Raw genomic sequence first — 17048 nt, 5'->3', positions numbered from 1 at the left:
ACACACACACACACACACACACACACACACACACACACACACACACACAAAGAGCACACTTTGAACAGACCCGACTTTTGATTTCTGTAGGTGGAGCTGGAAATTATCTGTAGTGATCAATTACCCGCTTGATCCATAACAACGTCCTCATCCGCTGAAGAGCGTATGAGGAGGAAAGGTCACTTATATATGCAGCCAAACACCTTGATGGTACCACAGTGTTTCTGCATATTCCTGTGAAGATACATGCATATGATCCTGTTGAATAACTCTTATTCTATTGCATCTGTGCAGCGATCTTGCATCATACGGTTTTAAGTCAAAGTCTGGTTTCCTGCCCTCAGGGCGCTGAGGAAGTATTAATCCTTAAATTTTTTCCTCCTTCAGCATTTGTGTAAATGAGCTTGCATCATGAATACGGCGTCATTAACATTCAGTGATCAATTATTCAACACTGGCTGTGTAACAGGGGACATATAGCTCTGTTTATTAATTCACCTTTTGAGTTTGAAACATGAGATGGAAACTTGCCATGCAGGAGAAAAGAACTGAAATCCTCAGTAGCCATGTTTCCATCCACACGTTATGCAAATTAAGTTATATTGAATGTAAAACACAAAAGTTTGACTGAATTTCAGGAATATTGACACAAAGTTCGTAGGTTCGATCTCATCGGATTTTCTCTTAATCGATAAACGTCTTGTGCGATAAACACCAACAGCAGCGTTATTTGCTGAATAAATAATGAATTGCAGTTAGAAATCAGTTCCTGGTTGCACGCCGCCATGAAACGTAAAAGAAGTTTTAGGGAATTTCCGTCACGTATTTCCATATTCTGTGCAGACATTGCGGGGGTCAACCCATACTGAGAATATAAGTAGGCAAACAGGGACGACAGACTTATTAAATTTAAGTTACGAGCAAAATGTAATGGCTATTTTAGATCTAAGAACTCTAAGAAAGGCCATAACGTACAGCTGCATCATCATAGCGATGTTCTGATAGCGGCGCTATTTTTTTTTCCTTCATCTTTTTCCAGTGCAGACGGAGAGTTCGCTGTCACCCACATGACCAAGGCCCATCTCTTTCACACCGGCCGTGTCCGCTGGGTGCCCCCGGCCATCTACAAGTCGTCCTGCTCCATCGACGTCACCTTCTTCCCGTTCGACCAGCAGAGCTGCAAGATGAAGTTCGGCTCCTGGACGTACGACCGCGCCAAGATCGACCTGGAGCCCTTTGAGAACACGGTGAACCTGAAGGTTGTTCTGCTTTTCAATTTGGAGTTTGTGCCATTAAGGCTTATTCTCCCTCTCATTCCCCCTGTTCTGGCATTTCCCCCTCTCGTTCCCTGCTCGGTGTTCCCCCTCTCATTCCCCTGCTCTGGTGTTTTTCCCCCTCCATTCCCCCTGCTCTGGTGTTTCCCTCCATTCCCCCTGCTCTGGTGTTTCCCCCTCTCATCCCCCCTGCCTGTTTTTCCCCTCTCATTCCCCCTCTGGTGTTTCCCCTCCATTCCTCCTGTCTGTGTTTCCCCCCCTCATTCCCCTGCTCTGGTTTTTCCCCCTCCATTCCCCTGCTCGGGTGTTTCCCCCTCTCATTCCCCCTGCTCTGGTGTTTCCCCCTCTCATTCCCCTGCTCTGGTGTTTCCCCCTCTCTTCCCCTGCTCTGGTTTTCCCCCTCATTCCCCCCTGCTCTGGTGTTTCTCCCTCTCATTCCCCGCTCTGGTGTTTCCCCTCTCATTCCTCCTTGCTCTGGCGTTTCCAGCCCCTAAACCGGAGACATTTGGAAAAACTTCTGAATGTAAAAAGTACATTTACTCCAGTACTGTGCTTAAGTCCAAATGTTGAGGTACTTGTACTTTACTTGAGTCTTTTCTTTTCATGCCACTTTCTACTTCTACTCTGCTACATTTCAGAGAGAAATCTTCTACTTTTTACTCCACTACATTCATTTTAATTGACAGAATAGTTCTCAGCACGTTGCTGTTTCGTGGCAGCGTTAACGTCTGGGGGAAAGCAAGATGCATGAATTTGTTTTTCAAGAGACTAAACGCCTAATCATGATAAAGATTTCTCATGCTTAAAACGCATGGATTTCTTAATAGAGGTGTTGTGACTTTCAAAGCAGAGAAGTTAATTATACTGCAGGTTATCCTGACAAAGTAGTTTTTAGCAACATGCTGCTTAGCACTTTATTTTTGGGTTGGAGCTTCACTTTCTTACTGTTCTGTACTGTAAACTAATCCTACTGACATTTTGTTCAATTGGTCCACCACTTTGGTATTGCTTGACATTTCTTGATTCCAATTGAATGGATTCCCATGAAATTTGGTCCAGACATTCATTTATTTATATATATTAAAAGATGAAGTCTACTAACTTTTGTTTGCCTGACATTTTCCTCTGACGCCACCTTGAGGTTCACATTTGTGCTTTTGAGGGAACTATCTTGACAAATAATTGATGTATTGTCAGGAAATTGGTACAAACCATTCATGTTCCTCTCAAGATGAAGTATAATAACGTTGGTGATCTTTTAGCATTTCATCCAGTTATCCCGAGTTGGTCCATCAGGTAAGAATGTCCGTACAGAATCCATGTACCATAAGTTGTTGAGATATTTCAGTCTAGGGCAAATTTCCATTGGGTACACTTTTCAAAATCGTGTTTGTGTCCTCTCCACTTTCAAATTAGTTTGATATTACAAGTTTCGGCAATTGGCCCCTATTTTAAGCAATAAAGAAAATAAGACATCTTGTTCTTATACATAGTTTAGTAGCCAACTATTCTTTCTGGCATATGTTCATTTTGGTCAACTTGATTATTTCCTAGAAGGTGTATCACCCTAGTCCATATATGTATGAAGAAATGCAGAAAATGGGATTCAAATTAAAAAACTTCTTAAACCAAAGTCCCTGGAACCGCTTTAAAAATATCTAATGGATTGCCAGGACATTGGTACAATACACTCATGTTCCTCTCAAGACTATTGTTAACTGTAATAACTTTGGTGATCCTTAAGCATTCCATCCAGCCGCGTTATCAGATAGGTTTCAGCTTCTTTAGACCATGAATGTCTGTACAAAATCATTACAAAAGTTGTTGCATTAGCTTAGCCTGGAACAAACACTTTCATCCCTAGAACCGACAGCGGGAGTCCTTATGTTTTTTTTCGCCTCGCAGTTTTCCTTGGACTGGGGTGGCTGACGTGGTCCTGCTCCACGCCCTGCACTGCTACTACCATTATTTCTGGTCATAGTTGTATTATCTTGATTGTTACTATAATTGCCACTGTTAATCATACTACTGCTATAATTATTATGTCTGTATAACTGCGGCAGACGGCAGATGGCCACCCACCAAGAGCCTGGGACTGTCCGAGGTCTGCATGTTTAAAGGAAGTTTTTCCTCGCCTCTGTTAGCCCTTGGGGGTGAAATTGTTGGGTCTTTGTAAATTATAGAGTGTGGTATATACTAGGTCTATCTGTAAAGGGTCCTGAGATAACTGATGTTGTGATTTGACAGGGTTAGGGTTAGGTATAAATAAAATTGAATAAAAACAATATCTAATTTCTAGGATTACTGGGAGAGCGGAGAGTGGGCGATTGTCAACGCCGTGGGCACCTACAACACCAAGAAGTATGACTGCTGCCACGAGATCTACCCGGACATCACCTACTATTTTGTTATCCGCCGTCTCCCGCTGTTCTACACCATCAACCTCATCATCCCCTGCCTGCTCATCTCCTGCCTGACCGTCCTGGTCTTCTACCTCCCGTCGGACTGCGGTGAGAAGATCACGCTGTGCATCTCCGTGCTTCTGTCGCTCACCGTCTTCCTGCTGCTCATCACGGAGATCATCCCCTCCACGTCGCTGGTCATACCGCTCATCGGGGAGTATCTGCTCTTCACTATGATTTTTGTCACGCTGTCCATCGTCATCACCGTGTTCGTGCTGAACGTGCACCACCGCTCGTCGGCGACTCACACCATGCCCAGGTGGGTCCGGAGGCTGTTCCTGTCGGCGGTGCCGCGCTGGCTGTGTATGAAGCGTCCCAAACATGGTGTGAGGCCTGTAAGGTGAGAAATCAGGGAAGGCCCACCAGGTTTACTGTACGCGCAGTAATGGAGCCCACTGCAGTTCTAGGAACGACCCGCCCTACGAAGCAACCCTTTAAATGTTGAGGTTACGATAGTCTCGCTTTGCCAGACCTTCCTCCAGGGTCTGGCTAGTACACACAGCATTCCGGGAGGTCCTACGCTGTGACAAGAGTATGTGAATGAAACAAAAACATTTCAAAACATCCCCCCCCCTCTTCTTTTCCACAAATTGCAAGACGCTCACTTTTTGTTGTCTAAACTTAATGTAATGTAATGCCATGCTGTGACCTGCATTACTGAACTACTACAAATTGCTATTTTTTAGTCACTGTTCCATTATATTTTACTGACTGTTTTGCCACTGTGCATCGCGCCCCCCCAACCGGCAACTACTACAACTGTTGGGTCCTTGTAAATCATAGTGTCTCGAGAGAACTCTTGTTATAAATTGATACTATAAATAAAATTGAATTTAATTGAATTATCCGCTAAAACAACTGACAGCGTGATGCCCTGTTCCCAACAAACAGTCCCCCTTCCCACCAACTACCAACTGCCGGTGCTACAACTTACTGTCAAGGAGCTCTGTATCTGGCGTCACGTCAACAAACGGTTGCCTATTTTTTGTAAAATATCATACAGTATCAGTGTGCATACATTTTCATATGATATCCTACAAGCCGGGTCATGAGACTGCGTTGATCCCTTTCACATCCACGTCATGATTTAATCCAGTGTTTCCCTCAGTGTACTGCAAGCCTAGTGGTCCTCCTGCCTTAAGTTTCCCCCCACCAGACCTAAGCCACTTTTTTAATGTATTTTGAAGACGTTTTTACACACTACACTTACAGTGTCTGTTAGAAACTAAGACGTAGACATATTTTCAAATCTCAAGTAAGGTTTTAGCACAAACTTAATGTACGGCTTTAAAGTGCCCATATCATGAAAAAAAAAAAAACACTTTTTCTGGGATTTGGGGTGTTATTTTGTGTCTCTGGTGCTTCCACACGCATACAAACTTGGAAAAATACTATCCATGCTGTTTTGAGTGAGATCCGGTTTCTGAATGTCCTCGGTCTTCAGTCTCCGGGTGAGCTGTTCAACATCTGCACGGCTTTCTACGTCACTAGAGACAAGGTGGCTAACCGTAGCATGCTAGCTTGTTTTCAATGGAAAACACTGCTCCAACAGCCACTAGTTGACCATAATCTCCAAAAGAACTACTTCCTGTCCCTGTTCTACTTACTGTACCTGTTCTGCAGGTATTCCACAAGTGTCCTGGTCTAGAAGAAGTCTCCCAGCTGATCCTGCCTTGGACTGACCAAAGCTGGAGAAAGAGTTATCTAGCTGATGGGATCTTACCGAGCTACTGAGCATGTGCAGCTCCCAACAAAGATAGTATAGAAGAGAGATGTCTCACTCTGGAGCTAAAACAGAGACACAAAACACACAGGGTGAAACAAAAATATATATTTTTTTGAAAATTAAACCATGTAAACCTATTCTGGTACAACCTCAAAATGTAATTATGAACCTGAAAATGAACATTTTATGGGCACTTTAAGCTATCTGTTTTATAGCATTTTTAAATTCTCAATTTCATGATTACGTCCATGATTCTGTTATTCAGAAACTATTGGACTCGACATTAATCGTTGTAAAAAAAAAAGACACTTGGCAACGAGCTAAGTTTGGGGGAAACACTGGGATCCCTAGTTATAGCAAGTATTTTAATTAGGTGAAGCTCTTTTACAGCAACGTTTGAGAACTTATGAATAAAAAAGAAGGGTTTTTGTGGACAAACAATGCTCACTGATATGTTGTATTTGTTGTCTCAGGCGGTGCCGCCTGACTGATGGACTCCTCCCCTTCCAGACTCCAGGCCCCTCCCACAGCCCGCCCACCTGGATCACTCAGGAGTCTGACATCCATCTCCATGGTTACCGGGAGGATGAGAACGGTCGCCGCAGGAGCCGCCAGCTCAACTCCTCGGCTAAAGATGATGAAATCCACTACTGCAATCTCCACGGTTACACAAACGCCGATCGTGGGGGGAGGTTTAGGGGGAAGGTAGCCGGGCGACCGAGGATTTCTCCCCTCTCTTCTTCTTTCCCTCCATCTCTAGCTTACATCCTCCTCCCACAGACTCACTCCTCACTCGGCTTGGATTGGGACACCCCTCCTGTGGAGCGTGGTTCATTCCAGAGCCCACCTGCCTCTGTCCTGTCTCCGGCGGTGCTGTCGGCCCTGGAGGGGGTGACCTACATCGCAGAGCATCTCAGAGCCGAGGATGTAGACTTCTCAGTGAGTGCCGACGTCCCTTTCTTTTTTATATGTACGCCGTATTATATTACCCAGTTTGAGAGTCAGTCAAAACAGAAGAAGAACATAATTAAACTAACTTTTCTTTGACTAATTACCTAATGTTAGCATGTTCCAAAAAGTACAAAGGACCTCATTCACAATCAGAACAGCAGCAAAACAAATCAAAAAGGCCGTTATATTGTTGCTAGGTTACTTTGTACTAAAACATCAGATTTTATAAACTGCATGTGTTTTGTGTGCAGAAATCGTAATGTGTAAAGTAACTAGTAACTAAAGCTGTCAGATAAATGTAGTGGAGTAATAAGAAGAATATTTCTCTCAGAAATGTAGCAGAGTAGAAGTAGAAAGTGGCATGAAAAGAAAAGACTCAAGTAAAGTACAAGTACCTTTGGGCTTAAATAGAGTACTGGAGTAAGTGTATCAGTTACATTCCACTGGTGGTCTCCTTTTTGTGTCTACTCCGACTCTGCAGGTGAAGGAGGACTGGAAGTACGTCGCCATGGTTGTAGACCGGATCTTTCTGTGGATGTTCATCATCGTGTGTCTGCTGGGGACCGTCGGACTCTTCCTGCCTCCGTGGCTCTCTGGGATGTTTTAGAACCAAACCGGAAATCAGAAAAGAAAAACAAACGCATCCAATAAATAATAATAAAAGGGTCTGTAAAGAATCAGTCAGTTACCAAAACTCTCGAAGAAACTCTTACCAAAAGTTTCACTTGATTTCCTTCTTATTATGAACATGTCATGATCCAATAACCTTTCTGTTGTCCTTGGGTCAAATTTGACCCATTTTCAAAGTTTACTTTACTAGAATTTTGGGTTTCTTTCAACCAAATTGACCAAAAATAACAAGGATGGTTTCATACAACGCTTCTCCCCAGTCACCTTCTCTCACAGTGATCTTCCATCTCAGAGGCTCAGTCATGTTTAAAGGTGGAGAACAGGAAACATGACGTGGTCACATGTAATATAAAGTAATATCATAATATATGATAAAGTAGATCAACAGCCTTATTAGTTTTTTAGCCTAAACTTAAAATTTGTTCTCCATATTCCCATCCTCTTTCAGTCACTCTGTTTTCTGATTTGTACATGCCTGAAGACAGTGGAGACAATTATTATTATATTTTTTTAGCAATTGATTATTAACTTATTGGAATCAAATTGTTCTAGAGAGAATCGCAATGCATTTAGGAATCGATTGTCCCCCCCCAGGTAGTGGAAAATAGGTGACAAAAACATCTAAATAAATCAACAAAAACGTCAAAGTAAGAGAAATAACCGTCAAAATAAGCGACACACATGTCAAAATATGGGAGAAAAAATCTAAATCAACAAAAACATAAAAATGAAAGAAATAACCGTCAAAATAAGAGAACAAAAAACTGTCAAAATAACAGACCAAAACTTTTTTTTAAAGAGACCAAAATGTCAAAATAGGAGAGAAAAGGTCAAAATTAGCTAAAAAACGTCTAAATAAGAGACCAAAACTTTTTAAAAAAGAAAAAAGGCAAAATAGGAGAGAAAAATGTCAAAATGACCTAAAAAAACGTCAAAATAAGGACAAAAAAGCGTCAAAATAAAAGAAAAAAACATCAAAATAATAGACAAAACAACAACTTCTAAATAAGAGACAAATACGACAAAATAATCAACAAAAACATCAAAATAATCAATAAAATGTCAAAATAAAAGGAAAAAAACGTCAAAATAAGAGACAAAAACAAACGTCAAAAATAAGTGACCAAAACGTCAAAATAGGAGACAATTACATCAAAATAAGCCACAAAACCTTCAGAATAAACATCCAAATAAGTGACAAACACATATAAAAGAAACACCGGAGAGTATGTGTCCGTATTTCTACGGACGTTTTTAACCTTGTACATTGTTGCTACAAGTGTCTCCGCTGAGTACAACATCTTGATAATGCACAAAAAGTAATTAAAGCTGGAATCTAAGTACTTCCAAACAAGTTTCTTTGGGTACTTATTCTGTGTGTGTCTGGATTTTGTTGCCTGAGACATGCACAATAATAAAAACATTTCCTTCTGCATTTTTGTTTTGCTTTCCCCTCCATTGAACCAAACTCGTACCAAACCGTGATGTCTGAACCGAACCGGGACTTCTATGTATATAGATAGATAGATAGATAGATAGATAGATAGATAGATAGATAGATAGATAGATAGATGGATAGATGGATAGATAGATAGATAGATAGATAGATAGATGGATAGATGGATGGATGGATGGATAGATAGATAGATAGGTCTAGTGATGGCCGGACTAGTCACACAGCTGAATGTGAAATCACCCCGGGGACAACCACTAGAGGGCAATGTCCACTAATTCATGCCACCATGTTCTCTCTGGGTTGAAATTCTTTACTGGGAACAACCGCTAGAGGGGAGCCATCTATGTTTTCAACGGGGGTCCCCAACAACACATAAGTACCAAACGGGACACAGAGATAGACAGACAGAGAGGGACAGAGACAGACAAAGAGACAGCAACAGATCAAGAGACAGAGAGGGTCAGAGACAGACAGAGAGACAGGGACAGAGAGACATAGACAGACAGAGACAGACAGAGGGAAACAGACAGACAAACAGAAACGGACAGAAACAGACAGAGAGACAAATTTCAATAAGTTTTTTTTTTTTTTTAAATCCGTTTTTTTTCTCTCCATATCAAAGTCAAGTTCTCGTAAATAAAACTCGAGATCTCAAAACAAAGTCAAGATCTCGCAAAAGTGTTTGTCCCCAGTACATGTTTTTTTTTCCTCTATGTGACCTCCGGGGCTCCGTATAAATGCCCTCTTGGCATAAATCATAAATTCCAATCCTCTTCCTATAAATCTGAGATTGACATTTGAGGCGTGATCCAGACAAATTCCCTTCTCTGAAAAGTAGTGACAGACCGACGTGGGGTCGGGCTGATTTTTTGTTTATTTACGTCAACTCCCAGCATCCTCTGGGAGAGGGGAGCCGCCCTCCGGAATACAGAGGTCAGGCGTGTAATTTAACACGCTAATGACACACTGCGTCAAACAGCTGTCATTACAGTACTAAACTCTGCATCTGCTTTCTGCCATTTCTTCAACTCTCCTTCTTAACGACTTCACACTGCTCGTCTTTAGATCTTGATCTCAAGTCTTTTAATTTCTTTTTTGTATAAACGCTTTGTGCTGGAAAATGGCAGAAAATGAAGCCATGCATGTCTGCCTTGGTTTGGGTTCACACTGGCCTGCTAATTTCACTGAATGAAAAATACAATTCTTACAAAAAACGCCATTTGAAAGGACGATTTATCCTGTCTGTCACAGTCCGATTAGCCTCAGAATCTGTTGAATCCCATGTGAATTCCTCTATACGTGTGTGTGTGTATGTGTGTGTGTGTGATATAATTGGCTATGACAGCAGTAAAGGGAATCCGAGCTTCACTGCCACCTACACAGAAAACATATCTGAGCAGATTTCTCTCATTTCAACGTTGACCCGCAGCTGCGCCATCTCTGAAAAACTTAGCTTAAATACTGTAAAACTACTAGAGCCAGACCGATATTATTGGTGGGTCGATATTATCGGCCGATATTATGCATTTCCCAAACTATCGGTATCGGCATTTATAATGGCCGATAAATGAATATTTGGCATTGCATAGTCTGTCCACCAGAGGGCGCTCTACAACGTCCCTGTTAGTGATGGCGTTGCAATATCCCCTGTCCACCGAGACGGCTCTAACAACGTCCCTGTTAGTGATGGCGTTGCAAGTCTGTCCACCAGAGGACGCTCTACAACGTCCCTGTTAGTGATGGCGTTGCATAGTCTGTCCACCAAGGGCGCTCTACAACGTCCCTGTTAGTGATGGCGTTGCATAGTCTGTCCCCCAGAGACGCTCTACAACGTCCCTGTTAGTGATGGCGTTGCACAGTCTGTCCCCCGAACGCTCTACTACAACGTCCCTGTTAGTGATGGCGTTGCACAGTCTGTCCACCAGAGGACGGCTCTACAATGTCCTTGTTGACAACACTGATTATTGTGTTTTTGTTCAAAGTTTCACAAACTTAAGTTTCAGTTTCACATCTTAAGTTTTTATACATTTTATTTATCAGAACTTTTATATATTCTGATGTTTTGTTGTAATGAAACAACTTTATTTTTAAACTGCAATATCATAGTATTTTAGTGGGGACTCAAATGACTACAAATAACTAATGTTAGGGAAATCTGTTTAAAACTGAACACTGAATAGAGAATCGTAAACTGAATAGAGAACACGCGGCCAGACAAAAAGGTTTGTGCTGTCAACAATAACCACACGACTGGATGGATTTCAAAGCATGTCGCTGCTGCTTTTTGTTCTCAGCGTCCATAGCTTCTGCCAAGCAGGGGAACGTGACGGTAGCTACTCCGCTTGGACGGCGAGTATGGGAGTGTGGGGGATTAGCATCCTGGAGAACACACAGATAAAACATGAACTCCTGCTCATGGCCACCCACATAAGGACAGACAAGAAGGGTAAAGAAACACATGAACAGATGTAAGCTCCAACGCTCTGTCAGCAGTTCCAATTCTGGAGACAGAAGAAATAAAACTGGCCTGGGTTTGCACCACATTTGGGAACACAAACTATGAAGGAGAAAGGGTTTAAGTCCACAAAATCATCGTTATAAAGAATACCTATGGGGGTTGGCAAGGCTGTAGATAATACCAACAACACAATTACGTCACCAGATGCTGAGGTTTAAGGTTTAAGGCTTTTCAAAACTCTACAACTCTTACATCACTTACTTCCAAAAATTGTCAGTCCAGGTCAAAAATAAATATGAATGTCACAGGGCAAAAGTGTCTTTAATCGCATGATGTGCAATTTCCAAAACAGCTGCTCATTGGTAGTTTTTTGTAATCAAACAAACAGGAAATAGTGGATTTGTTGGGAACTATTTTCAGTGGCGGATTACTCTCGCATCGCCAGGTCTGGCTACACACCAGAGATGCATTCTGGGTGAGGGGGAAAAAAAAGAAATTGCTCTAGTTGCGTTCCAAATCCCACACTACCGTGCTATTCAGTAGCTAAAATAGTTTGTGAGATTTTTTTAGAGTCGGAAACCTTAGTATAAAACTAACAGTAAATGAAGTGCGTACTATTTCAGGTAAAATGTTACAATATGCAATCCGGGACCGTACTCCAACCCCACAATGCAACGCGGTAGTAACAACAATGATCATAACAGACAAACAGAGAGAAACTACGAAGCTCTGTAATGTCAATAGTGCTCTAGTTTGCAAAAAGTTTCTATGTCAGAAATTTGGATTTCTTTCTTTCAAATTGTCCAAAAAACGTGGCTGGTTCCCAACAACGCTCCTCACAAGTTAAATAAATAATCAGTTCACTACCTTCATTGAATTTGTTTTTTTGTAAATTTTATAGCATTTGGAGAAAAAAATAATTGATAAAAGAACTTATGTGTGACAAATGAAAAAAAACAAAAAAACAAATAATAAATAGTGACTAAAATGTGAACAAATGTAAAAAAGTGACAAAAATGTTAAAAATAAGTGATAAATATAAAAAATATGCTTTAAAAATTTAGGGAAAAAAAAACATTTCAAAAGGCTCAGAAAAAGGCGACAAACGCTGAAAAAGTGACAAAAACATCACGGGAAAGATACAAAAGGGTCGAAAAAGACGACAAAAAATGTTGATAAAAGATTTCATTTGAAATTCTTTTCAAACAAAAATGTGCAGGTTGGCGGGAAGACAACACGAGGGTTAAAAGCTTCAGGAAGCAAAATACGAGCCCGGCAACATACAAGTTCAATTATAAAGAGTTTATTACCAAAAATACTTTCTTTTTACTTTCCCATTTTGGCATGTAACACATTGTTTGGTCTCGCTGTATCTCGGCTGTAACTGTACACACTATAACGCATCATTTCCATTGTCTGAATCGTGGCTGTCATGCAATGTTGAACACAGCGTCACGGTTTACTGCAGGGAACAAGGATGCCACGTTCACGTCGCAAATGTTCTTTAGACTGCGAAAAAAAACTTCAATGTCTGCCCGCACTGCGGTTATTACATATGTAGCATTCCGAGATATTTAATGATGACCAAATTAAACTCAGAACACACCTTATTAAAGAAAAGGAGGAACATGCTACAGTTTATCATTCAATATTAAGAATTTAGTTATTTTGTTGGCATCAAGCTGCAGCAACATCTCCTCGTTCCTTTTTCCGTTTTGACGTGAACGCAGCATTAGATAACAGTCCATGTGAGAGACATTCAACAGTCAGTCAGTTAAGACAAAATGCTAATTACTGGGACTTTCTAATGAACTATTCGGCAAGCTGTCAACCACCTGGGTGGAACATGGTGTTAAAGGGGAAGTTCAGATGTTTTGAAGTGGTTTCATATAATACCAACATGTTCTCATGTGAAATTTAGTACGGAAATGTGTGCACGCCACTGCGTATGGTATCCTACAAAACTAGGCAACCGCCGGCTGGTCCTTTGAATAAAACTTTAAAAATAGTTGACAAAATGAACACTATTAAAAAGTATTAAAATTAGGTACACAGCCCTATTTGTTAGTTTTTTAAACCTCAAAGTCACACTATAACACTAACAAACAAACTAACCGATCAAGGCAGCAGTAGACCAGCAACTTCCGTGTTCTGCGAGGTAAAATCATACAATACACCGTTGTCTACTGTAGCTAACACACCAACTATGCACTCTTAAAAAAAAAACCGTAAAAGTAACAGAAACGGTTCTGGCAACTTATTACCCCGACTTTTTCCCGAAAACAAAAACAGAAATTCGGTGTGTAGCTATACTAAAAATACAGAACATTTTGTGTTATTTGAAATTCTGTCATACAAAGGAATAATTTACGCTAATGGCTTTGTGAATAGCTACACTAACTATGTTGATCACTACGTTAGCTGTCGGAGCACAGACTAAGGTCCCATAATACAATCTGAAATGTAAATAAGCAGAAATACAACTGTGAGTCACATTGCTGTTCAAATATACATTGTCACCTTCCTAAAATAATCGCCTAAGTCATCTTTTGACAAAAAGTATTTTCTTGCCTAAATCATCTCCTCATGGTGCTGGCCACCTCTGGTAAAATTTCCTACATTCTCAGTTGAACAGGTCATGTGATTCAATGCCTTTAGTTTAACTGCCTAACTCAAAATATGTTCAGTATTTGGTTCAGTTTTTTGTGTTTTCTGAAAAACGTGAAAAAATGACTTAGGCGATTATTTTAGGAAGGTGACGACACATACCTGTTCATACACAGATATTTGTGGAGTGTGGAGAAGTAAATCAGACACCATCACTTCAAAACATCTGAACTTGGAACCTAACCCTTACCATACATGGCCAGGGTTGGGGAGTGAATTGGTACTTGGGGGCTACTAATTTGATAAAGAAATCGCCCCTTACACAGCATGTTTTGGTTCATTGAACTAGAGGAAAACTTTGTGATTTCACATCATCCAAGAAGAGGAAAAGTCATTTTTTAGGAGCAGCAGAACAGGTTCCAGCCCGTTGCTTTGTTTCACTACATCATCGTTACAGGAAGACACTTTGCTCCTCGTCATTTCCAGTAGGTCGACACTATGTGGGATGCACTCACTACGCTTTGTCAACAACTCGGAGGAACAGCTGATACCAAAACCAGTGATTTTAGGACCATTTTATTTTTAACCTGTACCCTATTTTCCTATGTGTTTGGGTCTAAGTGACTGATGGGAACAACAATGTTTGACATTGGTCCAGTCGGCAGCGGAGAAACAATCTACAACGTAAGTCAACCTTTTTTTTTAAACATAAAAACATCTGGAAATTGTGTTTGCTAAATCCACCATGTAAAGAAACACCATTTTAGCATCTTAAAATACACTTCATTCAAAGTCGACAGAACCAAAATAAAACTATAAATAATGTCGTTTTGGGTCATCTTGCCACTTTTCTAACCATCACAACTCTATTTTTTGTTGAAATAAACATAGTTTACCGATTTACATGCGAAAATATGTTGGCTCTATACACGCTAAAAGTATTGTTCATTTAAATATAGTCTGGTGGGTTTAGAGCTAGCGACCTCAGAGCGGTTTCTGGTCAAACAGAAAGGTCTTAAAGTGGTTATAAAAAGGTCTATCTCTGTAGGGATCCTTTCCATAATGTTGTCAGACAGAATATTAATCTGAGCCTGTCAGCTGCAAATAAAGCAATTTTTACATTGCAGCCCGGTCTGTGGCTTCCGGTTACAGGGTCCCCGTTTAATACTGGACAAATGTCAAAGATTGCTGTTCCTAATAGGAAAATAGTGTCCAGGTTGAGAAAAAAAAACATCAATCTGTTTCCTTTAAATGAAACAGGTTTGTCCCAAGATGAGTCTTGGGCCCAAATTAAATATTTTTAGAGATTTCAACCTTTGCGCCCCTTTTTTTATCCCCCATGAACAGTCTGCTTTGTTGGATTCTGTAAATGTTTTAGTAATTCCTATCGCGTTGAGACTTCAGGGACCTTATTAGTCAACTCAACAGGACTATTTAAGAGTCATGGCCACCAATCAATTTCAGGTTTACAGATTCACCTCAGAGTGGCAGGGGGGGTTGTACGGAAGAGGATTAGGGCCACGTGTGGAAAATGTGTTCGACTTCAAAGCCAAAATTCTGACTTTTGATGGGTTTTATTTTTTACTTTAAAAGAAAATGACAAAAAAACTCAGTCACATTTTAGTTTTTTTTTTTGTTGTATTCTGACTTTCTCTGAATTATGTGGGGTTTTTTTAAATTTTAAAACAAAAACTCAGAATTCTCTTTATATTTGTTTTTAAAGTTAAAAAAGTAGATTCTGACTTTTTTCCCCTCAGAATTATAAGGGATTCTTGTTTTTAAGTAAAAAACAACTCAAAATTCTGAGGAAAAAAGTCAGAATACAATACAAAAAACTCTACATTTGGACAGTTTTATTCAGAATTCTGAGAAAAAGTCAAGTCTTTGTTTTACTTTAAAGGCCCCAGGCCTCTTCCGTAGGGTTTGCAGGGGAATCATCTTTGGTGCAACAGCATCCGTGCATCCCGAACCACAATTACACAACAGTCTCACATCTGTACACGGCACACTGCCAATAGATCCATAAACTTTTTAAAACATCTCTGCTAAAACATTACGATCCTATTAATATTCCTTCGTCAGGGACCCCCTCACACAGAGACACAGTCTGCCTGTAAAAAAGGTCGGAACTGTTGAACAAGGCAAGGTTTCAATACACTTTCCAACGTATTTAAGATTCTTTAGATTTTTTGGTGAGTTTATGTCATTCATATTCATACTGTAACATTATTTAGTTGTTCTCTGCCATTTAAAATGTTGGTAAATGTAGTTTAAGACAGCATTGTCTGCATTATGTCCCCTAATGAGTTCAGAGTGACAATATTGATTTTTTTTAAGCTCATGTACTGTAGGATCACTATAAATATATTTCTATCATATATGGAGACTTGCAATGTTTCAGTTATGATCAATAATGATATTTATGCTTTGATGTTTATATTTCTCTGCTATATATACACAGTGGTGGAATGTAACTAAGTACATTTACTCAAGCACGGTACTTAGGTAGTAGCCTACAATAGTTGAGGTACTTGTACTTGACTTGAGTCTTTTCTTTTCATACCCCTTTCTACTTCTACTCCGCTACATCTCAGAGAGAAATATTCTACTTTTTACTCCACTACATTCATCTGACAGCTTTAGTTACTTTACACATAATAAATCTGATTTTACAGCTACAGTTTTGCTTTGAGTACTTTTACCTGTAATACTTTAAGTACATTTTCATGATAATACTTTTACTTAAGTGACACTTTCAATGCAGGACTTTTACTTGCAACGGAGTATTTTTTATTTATAGTTTGGTATTTTACATAACCCTCATGTTGTCCTCGGGTCAAATTGACCCGTTTTTCTATATCAGTGTTCTTTTTAATTCCCCCAAAAAACATGATTGATTCCACACAACGCTCTTTGGCAAGTACAAGTCTCTACTTTCATTAATTTTGGGGAGTCTTATTCAATTTTATAGCATTTGAAAAAACATTAAAGTGTTTTTGAAATAGTATTGAGTAAAAGTTGAAATATTCCAGTCTGTGATTATCCATCATCATCCATTCCTTTAATTGTAGTTTAAATAATCCTAATTTTTACTTTCAAACATTAGGTTTAATTTCCTATAAATGAGGTTTGTTTGACCATAAATTCCAAAAATAACTGAAAAACTGAAATTAATAGTGTGACAAACATCGAACAAAAGCATCAAAAGTGATGAAATGAGGGACAAAAACGTTAGAAATAGTTACAAACATCAAGAAGAAGAAAAAGCCTCAACAAAAGTGTTGATTTTCATGGGAAGACAACAAAAGTGTTACAGTAGCCTAAAGGGTCCTAACCCTTGTGTTGTCTTCCTGTCAAAATTGAAAATCATCACTTTGACGCTTTTTATCGATGTTTTTAACTTTTCTTACGTTTTTGTCCCTTTTTTCAATGTTTGTCACTTTTGACGTTTTCAACACTATGTAACACTAACTTATTAACTTTA

At 39.8% G+C, this 17048-nt stretch overlaps 2 protein-coding genes across 2 annotated transcripts in view; one reads left to right on the top strand and one right to left on the bottom strand.

Annotated features, from left to right (window-relative positions):
• als2b (alsin Rho guanine nucleotide exchange factor ALS2 b) overlaps positions 1-17048 on the bottom strand; it is a 90412-nt gene that overhangs the window by 68601 nt on the left and 4763 nt on the right. Inside the window, exon 2 of the mRNA XM_032506474.1 lies at positions 6809-7006. The gene's annotated coding sequence lies outside the window, so the exon portion shown is untranslated. The remainder of the gene's footprint in view (positions 1-6808; positions 7007-17048) is intronic.
• Positions 1053-7938, top strand: LOC116674030 (neuronal acetylcholine receptor subunit alpha-2). Its single transcript, XM_032506518.1, has 4 exons — positions 1053-1259; positions 3574-4076; positions 5936-6401; positions 6895-7938. The coding sequence occupies exons 1-4, from the start codon at positions 1068-1070 to the stop codon at positions 7018-7020; spliced, it is 1287 nt and encodes a 428-aa protein (XP_032362409.1). The 5' UTR covers positions 1053-1067; the 3' UTR covers positions 7021-7938.

This window comes from Etheostoma spectabile, chromosome 24 (assembly GCF_008692095.1).
Source record: "Etheostoma spectabile isolate EspeVRDwgs_2016 chromosome 24, UIUC_Espe_1.0, whole genome shotgun sequence".
Taxonomy (NCBI): Eukaryota; Metazoa; Chordata; class Actinopteri; order Perciformes; family Percidae; genus Etheostoma; species Etheostoma spectabile.
Note: the sequence above shows the minus strand (reverse complement) of the source record. Positions and strands in the feature narration are given on the sequence as shown.

Excerpts from the sequence above, each read along its gene's own strand:
- LOC116674030 (XM_032506518.1), top strand. The coding sequence starts at position 1,068 with ATGACCAAGGCCCATCTCTTTCACACCGGCCGTGTCCGCTGGGTGCCC. Across the intron at positions 4,077-5,935 it reads CATGGTGTGAGGCCTGTAAG|GCGGTGCCGCCTGACTGATG; the intron begins GTGAGAAATCAG and ends TTGTTGTCTCAG. Across the intron at positions 6,402-6,894 it reads CCGAGGATGTAGACTTCTCA|GTGAAGGAGGACTGGAAGTA; the intron begins GTGAGTGCCGAC and ends CCGACTCTGCAG.